Source organism: Monodelphis domestica, chromosome 1 (assembly GCF_027887165.1).
Source record: "Monodelphis domestica isolate mMonDom1 chromosome 1, mMonDom1.pri, whole genome shotgun sequence".
NCBI classification, from domain to species: Eukaryota; Metazoa; Chordata; class Mammalia; order Didelphimorphia; family Didelphidae; genus Monodelphis; species Monodelphis domestica.
The window spans coordinates 501,904,672-501,923,972 of record NC_077227.1 but is presented as its reverse complement, the minus strand read 5'-3'; the positions used below and the strand labels follow the sequence as shown (position 1 = coordinate 501,923,972).

The following is a 19,301-nucleotide window of genomic DNA, read 5'->3' as shown; positions in this document are numbered from 1 at the left end:
GGAGTCCACAAGTGACAATCATAACTTTGAACATGAATGGGATGAACTCACCCATAAAATGTAGACGAATAGAATGGATTAGAATCCAAAACCCTACCATATGTTGTCTTCAAGAAACACACATGAGGCGGGTTGACACCCACAAGGTCAGAATTAAAGGATGGAGTAAGACCTTCTGGGCCTCAACTAATAGAAAGAAGGCATGAGTTGCAATCATGATATCTGACAAAGCCAAAGCAAAAATAGACATGATTAAAAGGGATAGGGAAGGTAATTATAGTTTGTTAAAAAGGACTTTAGATAATGAGGAAATATCACTAATTAACATGTATGCACCAAATAGTATAGCGCCCAAATCTCTAATGGAGAAACTAGGAGAATTGAAGGAAGAAATAGACAGAAAAATCATATTAGTGGGAGATCTGAGCCAACCACTATCAAATTTAGATAAATCAAATAAAAAAATAAGAAAGAGGTAAAAGAAGTGAATGAAATCTTAGAAAAATTAGAGTTAATAGACATATGGAGAAAAATAAATAGGGTCAAAAAAGAATACACCTTCTTCTCAGCACTACATGGCACATTGACAAAGATTGGCCGTACACTAGGTCACAGAAACATGGCATATAAATGCAGAAAAGCAGAAATAATAAATGCAGCCTTTTCAGATCAAAAGGCAATAAAAAATAATAATCAGTAACGGTACATGGACAACCAAATAAAAAATTAATTGGAAATTAAATAATATGATACTCCAAAATCGGTTAGAGAACAAATCATAGAAACAATTAATAATTTCATCGAGGAAAATGACAATGGTGAGACATCCTTTCAAACCTTTTGGGATGCAGCCAAAGCAGTAATCAGAGGTAAATTCATATCCCTGAGTGCATATATGAACAAACTAGGGAGGGCAGAAATCAATGAATTAGAAATTCAAATAAAAAAACTTGAAAGCGAACAAATTAAAACACCCCAGAAGAAAACCAACTAGAGATCCTAAAAGTTAAGGGAGAAATTAATAAAATTGAAAGTGATAGAACTATTAAACTAATAAATAAGACTAGAACCTGATACTTTGAAAAAACAAACAAAATAGACAAAGTACTGGTCAATCTAATTTAAAAAAGGAAAGAAGAAAAGCAAATTAACAGCATCAAAGATGAAAAGGGGGACATCACCTCCAATGAGGAGGAAATTAAGGCAATCATTAAAAATTACTTTGCCCAATTATATGGCAATAAATATACCAATCTAGATGATATGGATGAATATATACAAAAATACAAACTGCCTAGACTAAGAGAAGAAGAAATAGAATTCTTAAATAATCCCATATCAGAAAATGAAATTCAACAGGCCATCAAAGAACTTCCTAAGAAAAAAATCCGCAGGGCCAGATGGATTCACAAGTGAATTCTATGAAACATTCAAAGAACAGTTAATCCCAATACTATACAAACTATTTGACATAATAAGCAAAGAGGGAGTTCTACCAAACTCCTTTTATGACACAAACATGGTACTGATTCCAAAACCAGGCAGGTCAAAAACAGAGAAAGAAAATTATAGACTAATCTCCCTAATGAATATAGATGCAAAAGTCTTAAATAGGATACTAGCAAAAAGACTCCAGCAAGTGATCAGAAGGGTCATCCACCATTATCAAGTAGGATTTATACCAGGGATGCAGGGCTGGTTCAATATTTGGAAGACCATCCACATAATTGACCATATCAACAAGCAAACCAACAAAAATCACATGATTATTTCAATAGATGCAGAAAAAGCCTTTGATAAAATACAACATCCATTCCTATTAAAAACACTAGAAAGCATAGGAATAGAAGGGTCATTCCTAAAAATAATAAACTGTATATATCTAAACCCATCAGCTAATATCATTGTAAACCTTAAAATTTCTTAGACTTATAAATGTTGGAAATTTCACCATTGGGAAATTTCATACTTGAAAAATTTCCTATTGAGAGTGGGAACTCTATTGGAATGTGAACCCCATTGGCATGGGAGGTTCCTCCTCCCTTCTTAAGATTACTTTAGGACAGAAACTTTTTGCTGAACAATGGAAAGGGCTTTGACCTATGCTTAAGCATAGAACAGGAATTTCTTTGAGTCATGATTGATTTTAGAATTGATACAATAGAGATTCTTGGAATGACACAACCAGGTCTTGGAAATTGTAATCTCCACCCTACTCAGTCCTAACAGGATTTAGGAAGGGCTGCAGCATAGATCAAAATTTAATTATTCCAATCTCTACCCTACTCAGGGTAACAGGATTTAGGAAGGGCTGCAGCAAAGGATCAAGATTTAATTATTTGAGAATATGACCTTCAACAGACATGTGCAAAGCCACAGACCTCTGGGCGGTCCTGGGTTAAGCTAGAGCCACCATTGGCACAGGGAAGACATGGACAGTGATTGGTAGATGTGAGAATTGAGGGGAGGGTACTTGGATGGTTTGCTTAAAGAGAGAGGGGTGGTTGGTTGGAGAGTTTTTTGGCTCTGAGAGGTTGTGCTTGCTCTGAAGGAAGCTGCTCTGAAGGAAGCTGGAGGTGGAGGCCCCTGAGACTGTTTCTCCATTTTGGTCACGTGAGTAATAGGGACTGATCTCCTTTCTTTGCCTCAGCTATCTAAGGGCTTGGGCCTTTTGGCCCAGCCTAAACAGAAGGGGTATTTAAGCCCTATTCCCTTCTCTCCCCTTTCTCTCTCCCTCTCTCTCTCTATCTCTAATTCCTTTCTTCCTCCTGTTTGTAATTAAACTCTATAAAAGGTTGACGGCTGACTTGAGTTTTCATTAAGGAATTACATAGCTGAATTCCTTGGCGACCTTAAATTAATATATATCAGTCTTTTAAAGTGATTTCCTTGTCACATTGTGGCTGACCACACGGGAGTCTAAAGAATTCTCTCAATAAACTTCTGAAATTCCTTGCCTTTTTACTCTACCGTCTCACCACTTAGTCCCTTTTAACAAAAAAACTTGGCTTAAAGACACAGCTGCTAGAAATAGGATGACTAAATTAGAAAGTGGGCATGATAATGAACCAACGACAATTGCCCCTCTCCAGAAATCCAATTATCAATCCATTACTTGCCACTTCTGTGTGAAGAAGGGCCACAAAATGATGGAATGTAGAACCTTTCTTAAGATGTTTGGAAGGAATACACAGTTTAATAATAGTTTTAGAAATAATAACTGTGAAACATTAGTGTCCATGGCAGAAAAGCCTCGAGATAATCTCTTGGACACTCCCTTAGACAATGCAGATCTGATTTTATTTACCGATGGTTCCTCTTTTATGAGGGATGGCATACGTTACACCAGAGCTGCCGTAGTCTCAGAATTTGCCACTGAATGGTCAGCTTCACTACCTTCTAACATTAGCGCTCAAGGAGCAGAACTCATAGCTCTACAACAAGCTTGTATAATTGCCAAGGATAAAAAGGCAACAATTTATAAGGATTCTAGATATGCTTTTGGCATTTGTCACTCAGTCGGGATGCTATGGCTCCAGAGAGGATTTTTAACCTCAGCTGGAAAATCCATAGCTAATGCAGAAATTATTAATGAAGTTCTTTCTGCTCTCAAACTGCCTGAAGCCCTAGCTGTAGTTCATTGCTCTGCCCATACAGGTGGCTCTGACCCTGTCTCTAGAGGAAATGACTGAGCAGATGCTGCTGCAAAACTAGCAGCCATAGAAGGACCTGGATTAATTTTAACATTAACAACCACTGATAATTTAAATTTATCACTTTCCTATAATGAAATGGAAGTGGAAAAATGGGCAGGAGGCAGAGTGTACCCAGCAGGTAGGGAGAGAGGCATGTTATGCAGTCTTGGGGGGTGGGCACAGCACTTGTTCCAGTGGGTGAGGTGGGGGTAGGGCCCAGCACTCTATCTCTAAAAGGTTTGCCATCACTGGTCTAGACTCATTCCTTTGGGTCTTGGATAAGGAGTCTGTTCAGTTGGAGTGTAAGATTCTTGAGGGGAGGAACCATACCTCTTATTGCTCACCCTTTCCAGTTGTCATAATGCAAAGTGTTGGCTGAATTTCTTCATATAGGATAAACCTGATGAACTAACTTGGTACTATAAGTACTGGGCTTTAGCCAACTCTGAAATCCAAGTTTTCATCCTTATTAAGAAAAACTCTTATTTTTCTCTCCACCTCCAATAGCAATTATGTTCTTGTTTTATGTTCTGAAATATTTGGTCTGTGCTTGGCAGGAAGAAAAGTCATGAGATAGATTCTTGGGTCATCAATTGCTATTATTTTTATATAGCACTGTTCTATAGCTTTAAGTTTCAAAGAGTTCTTTACAAATATCATCTCATTTTAGCCTCACAACCACCCTGAGAGGAAGTGCTATTATTATCCCCATTTTATAGATGAAGAAACTGAGGCTGAGAGAGGTTAAGAGATTTGCCCAGGGTCACACATCTCGTGTCTGAGGCACATTTGACCTCAGGTTTTTCTGACTCCAAAGTCTGACTCTAAAGGTTTGCAAAGTATTTTATACATATTATAATTATTTAGTCCTTGCAATAATGCTATGGGTAGTACTACAGGTTTCTTGTCTCCTATTTACAGGTGAGTAAGCTGACATTCAGGGAGGTTAACTAAACCACTCATGGTCCACACAGCTAGTTTTGGAGCCAGAATTTGAACCCCTTAATGAGTGTCAGAAGACAACAGAGATGCAGTAGCTTTGTTTTCCCTTCACCACCAAATCCAATTTTGTCTGAATCAAATTGCCACTTTCTTAAAGTTGGGAAACTTTGACTTGATAGGCAAATGTTACAACTCTGACAATAGTAGATTCAGACCCCAGTTTGGTTTGAGGTTCTAGTTAGCTTTTTTTTTTAACTCTTATCTTCTATCTTAGTATCAGTTCTAATAAAGAAGGGTGGCAAGGGCTAGGTAATTGGAATTAAGTGACTTGCCCAGGGTAACACAGCTAGGAAATGTCTGAGGCTAGATTTGTACCCAGGTCCTCCTGACTCCAGGATTGGTACTCTATGCACTCTGCTGCTTAACTGCACCCTAGCTAGCTCTTTAAATACTGAATATCCCAATGATTCATTTATCCATCCATTTGTCAATGATGGCAAAATAGGGCACACTTTGAAGAAAAGTCTTTGGAAGAAATTCTTACATTAAATTCTTGAATTATAAAATGAATTATGAATCACAAAACTAGAAAAAGGCTTCTAATATATCTGCATTTCTATATTTCAAAAATACATATGAATGGATGCCAAGGAAAAGGACTTGGCATTGGAAAGAACATAAGGAAGAATTATGTGCCTAGAAAAAGCATTATTTTCTTAAGTTTGCCAGAAAAACAATAATGCAATGACTCCTCACCATATACTGGAAAACAGAAAACTTTTCTTTCTACTTCTTCTGCATATCTTTTTTCCCCCTAGACCTATAAAGTTTTAATTAATTAGTTTGTTTATTTTTACTGGACTTGATTTCATGGGAGGGGTGGGAAGGGGCTCCTGAGAAGGAAATTCTATTTACCAAGCAGATTGGCACCAGTTCTACAATTTATACTTAAATAGTTGCCTAGGGCACTGAGAGGATAAGTGACTTGCCCAGGGTCACACACCCAGTATGTGTGAGATTTGAGAATTTAACTCAGCAATTCCTGACTTCATGGCAGGCTCTTTTCCTACTACATCATACAACCTCTTTTCTATCCCTTATTATGTATCATGTATCATAGTTATTTATCACACCTCTCTTGTAGACTGTAATTTCATGTGAGCAGGAACCAGGCTTTATTAAATCTCTGTATGTCTTTCTGCATTGTGCTCTGCACTCATTCCACTGAACAAATCAGTGAATGAATACATCAGTGCAGCCACTTCTGGGCCACCAAAGTTTTCATTTGGAAATGCCTTAATTGGGTTATCACGGCACCTGATGCAGAGGGAGAAGAAGAAGCAACAAATATCTGCCTATGTAAGATGTAGTTGTTAGATGTGTATTCTTTGATTTCCAGAGCTTGGGCTGCTTGTTCTGGCATCACAATCAGAAATGCTGAGAAGACAACCAGGACATAGGCAGTGAGCTAATTTATTTGTACCAGATGAATGTTATATTCGAGCACGGATTAACAGTAGGTAGAACTGGAGAGAAGGGCCAGATGGAGAGAAGACAGAGCCAAAGTATAATCATTACTGGTAGGATTCTATTCACACATAAGGTAGCTGAAGGCTGTGGGTTCATTCTGCTACAGCACAGATTCCTCACTTAGCCAAACGGAATGCTGGAGGAAGATATCTGAATCTCTCTTCACAGCTTTTGGTTCATAAATGGCATCTGCCAAATCCACTCCCTGTCTACCTGTCCCCAGAGAGCAACACAGTAATTGAAGAGTGTGTTTTATAGGAAAGAGGAACTGGATTAGTGCTGAAATGCAAGATGGTAAATGACAACCAGGTTGCTTCTAGATTCCTCTAGAGATATGGCCCATATACTGTGTGTTTCAGTGAAGAAGAGAAATTTGCTCACTAGAGGAAATGATTGTCCTTCATTTTTGTGGAAGGCCAATGATATCATGGGGTGATATCCTGACTTGCAAGTAAATTGGATTTAAGTGAGGTCAAGTTGCACAGTCATCAGTCTTACTCTCTCTTCTCCTCAAAGTCCAGTGGCAAGGCAAAAGTCAAAATGGTTGGTGATGACCTGAAATGAACCTTGGGGTCTTCAATGTCTGATCAAGTTCTAAGTGTTCCAGAGCATCTGCTTCAACTGCCTTCATGGTCACTGGAACAAAATGTTCTCATCTGCCCATTCCATCTGAGAAAGTCCTCACTTCCTGGAAAAGACACTTTCTAAGTCACTGATGATTTTGAGACCTGTCAATTCTCCTCAACCTGATTCATCCAGCCTGACAAAAGATGGTTTTGCCAGAGTGAGGCCTCTCTGCATGCTATAGTTTCTTGGAGCCACAGGAGAAAGGTGGACTCTCCTGCCCCATAATTGTGGATGTCCTCCAACTTTCTGTCCTTTTTTCCTCTTTCTTTCTTGGATCCTATCTCCTTCCAAACACTCATAGCTTAAATGATCACATCTTTGCTAATCTCTATTTTCAACCCTGATCTCTTCCCTAAGTTCCACTCCCTCATTTCCAACCACCTACTAGGTATTCTGCCAACAACTCAACTTCAGCATGTACAAGATGGAGTATCATTTTCTTGACTCCAAAGCCTTTCCCTTCCTTCTCCTAGCTTCCCTATACTTCTGTTGATGGAACTGCATTCTCCCAATCACTCCTGTAAGTGACAAATTGTGGTCACTTGGGACTCTTCTCTTTCCCTTACTCTTCACATCCAATGAGTTGCCAAGCCCTGTTGATTCTTCTTATTATCTCTTGCATCTGTTCCTTCTTTTTCCACTCCCATTGTCACCACCCTTGTTTAAACCCTTAGTATATCTTTGCTATACTACTATAATAATCTCCTAACTAGTTTTCCTGCTTCCCAGTCCTCTCTTCACTAATCCTTTCTTAACACTTTTGTCAGAGAAATTTACCTAGCTGGCAAGTTTGATCATGTCACTCCCTAAATGAAAAACCCCACTGACTAAAAAGAAATACCAGCTCTTTGGTCTAACTTCCATAGGCCTCCATAATTTTGCCCTAACCTACCTTTCCAGACTTATTTCATAATAATTTCCTTCGTGGACTCGACAATCCAATCCAGCTGGGCTACTCACCAATCCCTAATTTTGTCCTGCTAGTTCTCATCTCTGTGACTTTTCACATGTTGTCTCTCATGGTCTCCCTTCTTTTCAATTCCATCCTTCCTCTGATATCCAACTCAGGGGCCATCTTTTCCATAACACCTTACTTTTTACTCCTTGTCAAAAACAATTATTCCATTTTCAAATCACTGATGCTTGATTGACTCTGACTTCTCTGAATTATAGCATCTCAGAGCTGGATGTAAGAATCAATTCTGTAACTTTTTCAACAAGTGCTCATTTGGCTTTTATTTTAAGATGCCAAGTGAGATAAAAGACATTATTTCCCGAGGCAGCCCATTCCACTCAACTCTATTAGCAAGTTGTGTATCAAGCCTAAATTTGTCTTACTGTGCATTGTTTCTCTTTCTTCCCTTTGGACCAAGCAGAAGAAGGCTTATCCCTCCTCTACATGGCAGTTCTCAAATAGTAGAAGATAGCTATAATGTCTCCCCAAAGTATTCTGTTCTCTAAGCTAAAAATATACATTTTGCACTTAGTGCAGTGCCTAGCATGTAGTAGGAACTTAATAATTGTTTCTTTCCTTCCTTTGATTGGTCTTTTTGTGGCATTATCTGGATGCCCTTCATATCTTGGTTTGAATGATCTCTAGTTTATCAAAGCTGTTCCAAAACTGTAGCTCCAGAACTAAAGACAATGCTTTAGATGTGATCTAACTAGGAAGGAGAACAACAGGATTATCATCTTCCTAGTCTCAGGTATTATCACATTAATTTTATTTGCTGCTGTTACATGGCTAATTTATATTAACCTCAGAACTTGGGAAAATTTCTCTGATTTTGTTGCACATTAACTACTGTCTAGACATGCCTTTACCATCATCTGAATTTATGAAGCTAATTTAAAAAAATTAAAGTACAGAATTCTATACTGATCCTTAGTGGAATATTCAAGCTGTGTTTATTATTGGGTCATGGTGGAACTTTGGACAAAGACAGAGGTGTAGATGAGGTGGAACGGCTTAAAGACAACAGACATTCTCCAGAAGTCGCCCATTTCCTTCATGAACAGATAACGTTTGGCCAGTTTTCTAGATACAGGTAGTGAGTTCCATCAAGAAGGAAAGGATGAAAACAAACAAAAACAAAGGAAATGATGAAGATCTTATAGAGCTGATACAATATATCAAATTAAATTTTAACTTTACTGTGAAGGATTAAGCTTTCCACAATGGTTAATACAGACAAAGAATAATGCCATAGTAATTCACTTTTCAAAAATCAATTTTATTCAGATGATTCTCAGATCCATATGCCCAGCCCTCACAGCATTCATTCTACTTCCTCCCCAAACTCAATCTTCCTTCTTACTTCTCTGGTCCTATTGAAGGCATCATCATCCTTACAATCAATCCTGGTTCTAAAATTTGGAATCATTCTGACTCTTCCTTCTCCCTTGCTCCTCCATATGCAATCAACTGTCGATTCTCCCATCATGATGTAGCTTTCATCTTTGATGCTAGACTGATATACAGGAGACAGATTACTATGTATAAAGCTGGGAATCATCTGCATGGAGATGATAATGAAATTGATTCCTAAACAAACCTGTATTCCCCCAAAGTATTAGTTGATAGATTGTTAGCAGGAAGGAGATGTGTCCTTTAACTGAGAGTATAGTACCGATGCTAACCTGTATTTAATTAGAATTTTGTCTTTCATTGTTGACTTTATTTGCACGATTTTATCATTGCTATATTGATATTTAAGTGCTGTTCACTGTATTACTTCAGACAAGTCTTTCCATATTCTTCTAAATTCTTCATATAGTTTTTCTTTCAGAACAATAATATTTCATTACATTGCCATATCATAGTTTCTCATCCATTTTTCTGATCTTTTTATTTCTGGAACTTTATCATCACCAATAACACTGCTCTGAATATTTTTTATGTATGCATCCCTTCTTATTCCTCCAACTGTAGAATGGGGATACTGATTCTCGTACTCCCTACTTTACAGGGTTATTGCAAACAAAACACTTCACCAACATTAAAGTGCCACAGAAATGTGAGATTACTTCCACTGGTTCTTTCTAGCTATAGGAGGTCATATTTTAAGATTTCTTCCTGTTCTACTGTTCTCAGTTCTGAAGTCCCTTCCACCTCTTATGTTCTATGGTCTCTTCTCTGGATTTGAACAATTTCTTGAATTTTCTTGCATAATCTCAAATTGTTTTCCTTAATAGGTATTGACCCCAATGAATCCATGTGCCTTCCTTCTCTGAGGCCCTCCAAAAATGAGTTTTCGCATTTCTGTTAACTTGGTGAGTATAGAGTGACACTCTGGATTGTTTTCATTTCAATTTCTCTTTGATCAGAATAACTAGAGGATATTAGGACTTTGCAAGATCTAATTCTATCTGGCCTAGACTATAGGTTAAATGGCAAAAAGAAGTTTTTTTGATTTTGGAATTTGGGATTAAGATTTGGCCTGGAGACTAGGATTTGGCAAAAGGATTTCCTCAATGAAGATACCACACTGTATTCTGGTGGAATAATTCAACTTTTTAGGCATAAATATTGAGGCAGGATGTGGTTTAGTGGCAAAAGGTCTGAAACTGACCTCAGAAGTCCTAGATTTGCGTCTTGGCTCTTTCTGACCCTCAGTTTTCTCACCTAGAGAGGAGGGATAATAATAATTTCACTTCCTACCTCATAGGAATCACATGATGTTTCTAAAGTGATCTGGGGCTGAGATTCTCTAGTAACATTATTATTTGGGGGTTGGTTTCTGAAAAACAACCACATTTTGAAGACTTAAATAGGCTTGCCACCACCTACTGTAAATTACTTTCTTTAATGGGGATGAATTCTCCTTGTAGAAGGTTCTCAGAATGCTCTCCTTTTTCCAGCAGCGGCTCTACTCAATTTTGAGTCTAAAGAAATCATGCCTCGTCCAGGGTAAGATAATCACCTGAAATCTCATCACTAAGTGAATGGACTCATATTTTTGATTCTCAACATTCTTCTCAACTCCCTCAGTTGCTTCTGTCCTCTGGCTGTAATACTGGAGAGCAGAGTGGTAAAATTCCTCCCACCTTCCCCACCACCCTAAACTTTCCTTTTTAGAAGACTAAAGTTTCAGATTTTTCCAAGTAATTCCACATTTTTCAGCAGCAGCTCAGCTCAGTTTCAATTCCATGGAATATCATAAACCCTGTTTCTGCTCCTCTTAACCCTCCTCCCCAACACACACACGCACATACACACACACACACACACATTTTTCAGGTTCCTTTCATGCTATTAAATTTCAAGAACTATGAGAGCAGGGATTGTCTTTTTTCATATTTGTACTACCAGGGTTTAGCACAGTGTCCGACACAGAAAGTTGGTGCTTAAGAAATATTCGAACTTAACTGAATTCAACAAATGTTTCAGTATCTACTAAATTTAATGAGAAACAATGTGGCATATTAGAAGTAGTATTGGAAAGACCTAGATTCAAGTCCTACCTCTAACACATCCCAGCTATGTGACTCTTGGCAAGTCTTAATGTTATTTAATGTCTCATTGTGTAGGCAGCTTTCTAAAATGGGTCACTTCATCTACACTCTTGGAGATAGCATGATAGAATTCCCTACTTTGATTAAATCATAGATCCAAACCAAAATGCTAAGTGCAATGCCCAATAGTAGGCAAAGGTTACACACAGACACAGTGTGATGACATTTGCAATTGATTCATATCTTTTCATCTAGAAAGACCGTCTCATCATATGCCTCTTGTGGCCAAAAAAGCAGAGATTTGTGACCTTGAAGAAATTGCTACCCTACTCCAAGTCTTGGTTTCCACATCTAACAAATGATGGGATTATATCACATAATCTCACAGGCCTTTTCCAGAAATAAAATGGAAGGATTTGTGAAGGGCTAAGGTGTACTCTGTAGCAATAGAAAAGAACTTTTTTTTTCCCATTCAAAGTTGACTGGCTCATTTGGGTGAGAGTAGGGAGGCTGCAATTCCAATTCATGATTTCAATTCCATACTTTACAACTGAGCTAAGTGGTCTAAATGTTATTTAAAGTCCAAGGCCAACTACAGGCCATAAGATTAAAGGGCTCAGATTAAAAGATATCTTAGAGGTCATGTTGTTCAACATTCTCATTTTGCAGGTGAGGAAACGAAAGCTCAGGTTAAGAGACTTGCCGAAATTCAGAAAGGGAGTATAGAGAAGAGTCATGATTTGAATCCTGGTCCTCCAATTCACTTTCTAATTCACCATTCTGCCTCAATGTTGGCAGCTGTGTGAAAACAGCAATTCAGCCAGACAAAAAGGCTGTTGTGTACTGTTGGACTTCAGGACCAATGTATGGAAATTAGAGAGGGACATTATTTGGGTATAATAATGAGCACATTAAGAAAAAACTACAAACAATTAGAACTTTCCAAAAGTGGAATGCCCTGCCTTCAAACTAGGTTAACCTGGAGTCAGAAAGAACCAAGATTAAATCTGGCCTCAGACTCGTACTAATTACATGATGCTGAGCAAGTCACTTAATTGCTTCAGTTCCTTCATCTGTAAAATGGTGATAATAGCATATTTATAAAGTGCTTTGTAAGTCTTCAAGCACCTTGTAGATGTTTGTTATCCTTAGTGAATTTCCTATCACTCTAGAAGTATTTTTTTGAGTATAGGCTAAAATTACTTCTATGGGATCCATGCTTTTTGTAGGTATTGGACTAGATGCCTTTTCTAAAACTCTATGGTGGTGACTGAAACTTGGCCAATGCCATCATTGCTGTCACCATTTCTCCAAGAAGGGCAATGCCATCTTCAGAAGTGTAGAAACCTCCAAAAGTTCATTGAAGTCATCTAGAAGATTAAAAAATGCAGAATAAGCCTGGCTTGAGGTGGAATTTATCCTCCATCATAAGGATAAAACTGCCAAATTTTAAGACAGGGATGAATACATCAAAACACCATTGGTCACTTCTTTTCCAATATCAACCTGATATCAGCTCAGAAGTTAGAGTCTTGTTCTGAGTTGGGCCGCAAAAAGGAAAAAGAGATGGTGGGGGAGACAGAGAGAGAGAGAGAGAGAGAGAAAGAGAGAGAGAGAGAAATGCACAGACGACTCATAATAGCTGTTATCTTTTGTTTTATTGCCAAACTATCACAATACAAGCTATATAAAAATATTTTACAGATAGCAAAAATAAACTACATTATATTGGAGGTTAAAAATGTTTTGCATAGGAATGTGGCAGATTGGAACCCCTTTGAAAAGTTATCATTTTCCAAACCGTAGTACTTCAAGAGGCACCTCTTTTATAAAGACCTACTAGAAGACCATTGTTAAATGTATCCACTGGGGCTGTTACTTGGTAGGTCCCAAGTGAGAATGGTTTTTACCTATGATTAAACTGGGGTAGGTGGAAGCTGCTATGCAGGCCACAGGATAAGAAACCCCCTTGGACAACAGCTCTGATATTAAAATTCAGATCTTTTGCTTGTCAGCATTGATACATCACTATACCATCCGTGGTGGCCAGTCCTAGTATACAAATAGTATCATTCTGGTCAAAACCAAACCACTTAAACAGCTAGGTTGGATGTTGTCTTGTCTGGCCAAGAAAGGAAGGGGATGGTCAAGCCCTGGGTAAACGTCAGATGTCCTCAGGAGAATTTCAGTAGCCTCTTGGACCTATTTCCACAACCATCCAGTAGCTTTGTTTCTTCATTTGCTGTAAAGTTGACTAGGCACAAGTGAACGAGGTGGGATGGAGAGGAGGGTTACACAAGCACAGTTCACACTGCTGCTTAAGAAAAGACTGATGACATTACCAAGCTTAGGTCTCCTGTGATCCAAAAAGAGGAAAACAGTTTCGGGGATTCACTACTAAAATTGGAATCGTAGAATATTAACAGCCTGACTATGTTTTTTTCGAGTATTTGCAGATGAAAATATTCCATGAATATTGACTAATTTGGGTCTGTGGCACATAACATGGAAGGCCTGTAATGGAATCAAAATCTTGAGATTTGGGGTTTCTTTTTTTTTTCACCTGAAAAAGAGGGCCATAGACAAGAATCTTTTGGTATCAGGGAAGGTCTGGAATGTCAGGGAATATACAAGGCACCCCTTACAAATTTGGATTGTATAAAGAGATTTTAAGGGGAACTATGATTTACTTTCAAAGCACTTATAAAGTACTTTTCAATTCAAAAAAGAGATAAATTCAGCCTCACCCCAGTCCTGCAAAAAAGATTAAGTATTATTAATGCCAAGACTCAACAGTTCCTGAACTGCCCAGTGCCTCAGTTTCAAAAGAATTTTTGTAAAATTCACTTTGTAAAATCCAGGTCAGCGAGACCAATATAAATTATCCCCTGTCCCTTACAGAGGACTAACACAGTTAGTCCTTCTAAGTTATATCTACACCAGGAAAGCTTTGGACATCCCAGTGGTCTATTTCAATTGTCTACACCAGCAGCTCATGCTCAGTCAAGCCCCTGGCTTACTCCAGTTAAGCCTTTTTTTTTTTTTAACTCTCTCAAAACCATTCTGAAAATTGCAGTATTAAGCCTACATCCTACCCCAGGTTGTTTGGGGTTTTTTCCCTTCCAAATGTAGACACTTTGTAAATATAGTTTTCTCTACTACAAGAGAACACAAAATATTCACCCTACTGTTGACATAGTCTTTCTGAGAACTGGAAGTAAACCTCCAAACAGCTGAGGTCATGATGACAACTTAATCCCAGGCTGAATTTAGCATCATACATAAAGACAAAATAGCTGCTGTCCAATGTATTCTCCTACTTTCTGCAAAAATGCTCTCTTCCAGAAGAGAGAGGGGGTAATGCCTGAAAATTAGACTTTGATCATTTGGAATATTTATCCAATAATCAACACTTTTTCTCATAGGAAAAAATTCACCAACAACTATGTAGAAAAAATAAGACACTTGATAAATCTCCAACCATTTATAAATATTTCTAACCCAAAAGGGGTATACTATTGGGGGAAAGGGGCAGATGAAGGCACAGGAACTTAAAAAAAAATACAGATAACAAAATAAAAATTTAATAACATGCTGGCTAATTTGGGGAACTGTTTTAGATATATTATCAAGCAGCAGCATTTTTATATAATACAGAATAATAGTGCTATCTTTGGAAATATCCTACATTCAGAAAAATGATACATTTCTATCAGAAGAATGGAAGTGATTACATATTTACAAGGTCTGATAAAGCGAGTGCAAACCCTGACTTGACTACATTCTTTCTATCCACATGCAATAGACCCCTCCCATTCTGTTGTTCAGGTCCTACAGTCTGTTCATTCTGAGTTCAGCTACTTCTTTCTGCACTGAAAATATTTTATGAACAATTACTCTCTTGGCAAATTTTCCTTCTATCATTTGTATCTGACACTACTTTCCTGATAACTGTCAGTCCCTATTCCACCTTTTTTCTGCCTGTTTATGTCTTATGACCGATAGTTATGTTTCCTGTAGTTAAGTGTTTGGTATAATTGTTTATGGAAGCCCATTCTGAAATCTGTGGCTAAGTTTACATTGGAGAAAAGAGGGAATAATTTTCTGAAAACAGAGAAAGAGACAGACAAGAATCTTTGGTCACCCTCAAAGCCCTGTTTTGTGAGCATGATACAAGATTGATGGAAAATGCATTAGTCTTATTCACCTTGTGGACAATGAAGTTGAGAGACTTTTCTACAATGACAGGAAGGCACTTTGGTACAACATTTAGATAACTGAGGAAAAAGAGAATTCCCTCCTGTACAACTGTGGCGATTGTCCAAATAAAGTGAGAAGGGATTACTCACCAAATTCTATGAACTCTTCCAAGGTGAACCTCCCATTTCTACAGAGAGATTTCTTTGGGTATTAATGTTATCATGAGAAACACTGAGTGGCAAAAACATGAATAATTTAACATAATTGGAAGCATTATAGCATTGTTATATTTCTTAATGCTCTTATTTGGTTTAAAAGAGAGGAAATTATATATTCAACTTGGGATCCCCATTGATGCTGGAAAAACTATAAATATTGATTGTATGGTTATATGTAAGCAAAGCTTTCTATTATTAGGTAAGGCTGACTCTAAAGGACTGTATGATTTATCCTTCTGGTAACAGGCCTGCATAGAGACATTATTCTAATAAAATATGGAAGGGAAATAAGTCCCATCAAGGTCTGTTCTCAGAAACTCGAGAGATGAACTTTGGGGTTTACCAATAGAAATAGCATGCTTGGAAATGAATGCAATGGTGAGGCTGATCATCTGTCTCTGACACTGTCACCAATGAACTCTCCCCTGGGTCTCTGACATGGCAAACTAGTCTGAGAAGCCAGCTCCTTGATCATCTTTGAAGAGTACTTAAGAATTCTCACATTTGAGTATCTCATTGGAAAGCAACCTTAGAGGCCATCGGGTCCAACTCAAAGCCTGATGCTTGATTTGACTGCTACTTGAATTAACATTGCAGAAGTGTCTATCTACAGGTATCCTCTGAAAATAACTGGCCGTAGCAGCATTCCAAGCACAATTTTTATGTCTTTCTGAGATACAACCAGCTCTACTTCATGAAAAATAGACTTTGTCAAGCACTTATTATGTGGGCTCAGATCTACAGAAACTGCACGATCTGGGGAAGCTATTTACATGGCACCATTGTTACTGCATGTTCAATGGCAGTAAACAATTCTTCTTTACAAATTGCTTTTCATTGCAAAGAAAATTCAAGCCAAAGAATTTTGATTTGACTGGTTTTTCTCCCACAAGAAGATTTCCTTGTTAAGCAGTGAATGCAGCTTTAAAAAACAAACAAACAAACAAACTGGGCTTTCCAGTTTAAGAGTAGCTTAAAATGAATTCAGGTCAAAACACCAGTAAACTTACTATGCACATAATTCTAGGGCTTTGGGTCTTTCTTCAATTGCTAACAATATTAGAATCATAAACTATTAGCATGAGATCATCTACTTCAACCTCCTTATTTTACAGATGAGGAAACTGAGACCTCCAAAGGGGGAGTAACCTGTCCAAAGTTACACAAGTTAGTGGCTAAGCTGGAACTGGTGTCCAGCTTCCACCCTCAGTTGGAATCCCTTCCACTCTTCCCTTGATGCTTCTCTGAACTGACATTCCCCAAAGCTGTTGGTTGCAGGTTTACATGAAAGAATGGAGTCAGTATCTAGATGTAAGGTCCCTGAAGCCAAGGCTTTGGCTTTTCCACATAAGTATGCCAATCCATCTGTTTATTACTGAAGAATCACAGAGGAGGGAGACAAACTAACCTGTAGGGTCTGTACCAAAATGAATTGCAGTTTGCATTTCTTAGGACTAAGAATATACTATCTGACTCCAATGGCCTAAAAGTTAGGAAAAATTGATGGGTACAAGAATGTTACTGGCATTTGATTACTCTGACCTCTCTGCTAGGGGGAGGATTTCCTTCAATGGATAAAGAATCAGGGCACAAACGTATCAAGTTTTCTCTTGGAGAACAACTGTCATGGCCCATGACAGGAGTCACCCTTCTCTGGCTGTGAATTTGGAGCCATGTAGTACTGTCAACTCTGCCTTGTAATTCAGGAAGTTTAGCTATTTCATACTTTACAGGAAAGGTTTTGAACCTCTTGATGAAACAAAAACAAAAACAAAACAACAATAACAAAAAACCTATAAAGGCACTTAAAGATATTAATTGTCTTATTCAGTATCATCTTAATTAATAAAATATTTCCTTTTTTATTTCCTTTTTTCTCACTATTAACCCATGTTGTCTTAACCCTTCCACAGGACTCAATATTCATTGCACATGCTTGACATCTTTACTACCTTGTGGAAAAGCAATCTCACTGATAAAATGATGAGCAAGTACTTGAAAGCCAATAAGATGTAAAACTGCAGATGAGAGAGAAATACTATGTGTAGCCTATTTAATTCAGTTAACATTCTCCTGTATAGTAAAACTACATGTTAGCACCAGACTTCATGCATGGGTTACTGATCAGGCAGTCAAGAATATTCAGTCTCTAATTTCTTGTTGGCTTGAGAAGCAAAAAAAAAAAAAAGAATATATATAATGAACATTTACAAATGGCACACCTTGAAACCAATAATGTCCAATAGGGGCCTTCATGTTGGTCAGACAGTATCACTCCAGAATGAGAAAATGAAAAATAAACTTTGGATAGCCCCCAATAGGGAATATAGGGAATATATATATATATTCCCTATATATATAGGGAATAGAGCAACCCTATGAAAGAATAGTCAAGTTCCATCTTCTCCATTTTCCCCCAGTGCTTTGGATTTCTTCAGGTTGTGGTGCTGGAAACTTTAACCATTTTCCTTTGGGTTGGGTGTTCTCAGCACTCCTTTCCTTCAAAAGGCACATGAGCTCTGCCTAGAAAAATGAATGGAAGTGCTGGGGTTTAATTTTTCGTCAAAGTGCATGCTTTCTCCATTTTCCCTTTTCCTCATCCCTCCCGCTCTCTGTCCCGGCTAATGTCACTTGCTTCAGCGTAGAATTCCAGTAGGGTGTTTTCATTATTCTTTTCATTCTTTTTTTTTTTTCAGCAGGCAACACAGTATGTGGTTGATACATGATTAAGGTCAAACAAAATGATCTTTGGGGGGGTGGGGGGAAGGAAGACTGTCCCTTCTGATGTTTACAGAGAAAGGTGGTGAGCTCCTTAATCAAGAAAGTCAGCTTTATGCCAATACATTGTTCGTCATGTTGAATCCAGGCCTTGAGATGAATAGTAAAGGAAACAGAAGGTGGTAGGTAGGGGCAGTAGAAGGGTCCAAGAGGCCAGTTACGGAAGCATTCAATAAATGTTGTCTTGCTAATCACTTCTTCTACGTCTGATTTTTGGCAGGAAATCCAGAAAATTCCTTCCTGATAATTTCATTAACTACAAAATAAGAGAGAGAGAAAGAGAGAGTAGGAGGGAATGAGAGGATACAGATACAATGGATCAGGTTACTTTCTATAATTTAAAACAGTACCTTGAAGTTTCTGCATTTCAAAAACTTTTTTCCCCATTAAAGTTACATATTTGACATCCTTTCAACATAGGACTTCCTCCTGGTACCGTACTTCTTGTCTGGTAATGCCAATAAGTGTCTCCATTAGCTCATTAGTGGGTTAATGTAAATGTTAACAATAATGCCAAAAGTTCTTTGCAGAAACAAAGTGAATTTGACAACGTAGCATTTTTAAAATAAGCTAACAGTTTCCTCTGGCTATAATTCTCTTTCACCAAACACATATTTTTACTTTCTCTACAAGGCATCAAATTGTCATTCCCACATAAATATAAAAATAAATACTAAATAGGGCAGTCAATCAACATTTTGCCATTCAATTGTTTTCAGTCATGTTTGACTCTTCATGACCCTATTTGGGGTTTTCTTGGCAGAGATACTGGAGTAGTTTGCCATTTCCTTCTCCAACACATTTTAAAGATGAAGAAATTGAGGCAAACAGGGTAAAGTGACTTGCCCAGGGTCAC

The 19,301-nt window shown here is 37.9% G+C and overlaps 1 protein-coding gene across 7 annotated transcripts in view; it reads right to left on the bottom strand.

Moving 5' to 3' along the window:
- NFATC2 (nuclear factor of activated T cells 2) overlaps positions 1 to 19,301 on the bottom strand; it is a 215,626-nt gene that overhangs the window by 9,207 nt on the left and 187,118 nt on the right. For 6 of the 7 annotated variants that reach the window (XM_007475733.3, XM_007475728.3, XM_007475726.3 and 3 more), the window contains one exon: positions 12,889 to 18,701. The exons of the other annotated variant lie outside the window; for it this stretch is intronic. In XM_007475733.3, coding sequence (XP_007475795.1) covers positions 18,646 to 18,701 — 56 coding nt within the window. In that variant the 3' untranslated portion in view covers positions 12,889 to 18,645. Of the gene's footprint in view, positions 1 to 12,888; positions 18,702 to 19,301 lie in introns of those variants that run through there. 7 annotated transcript variants of the gene reach the window in all.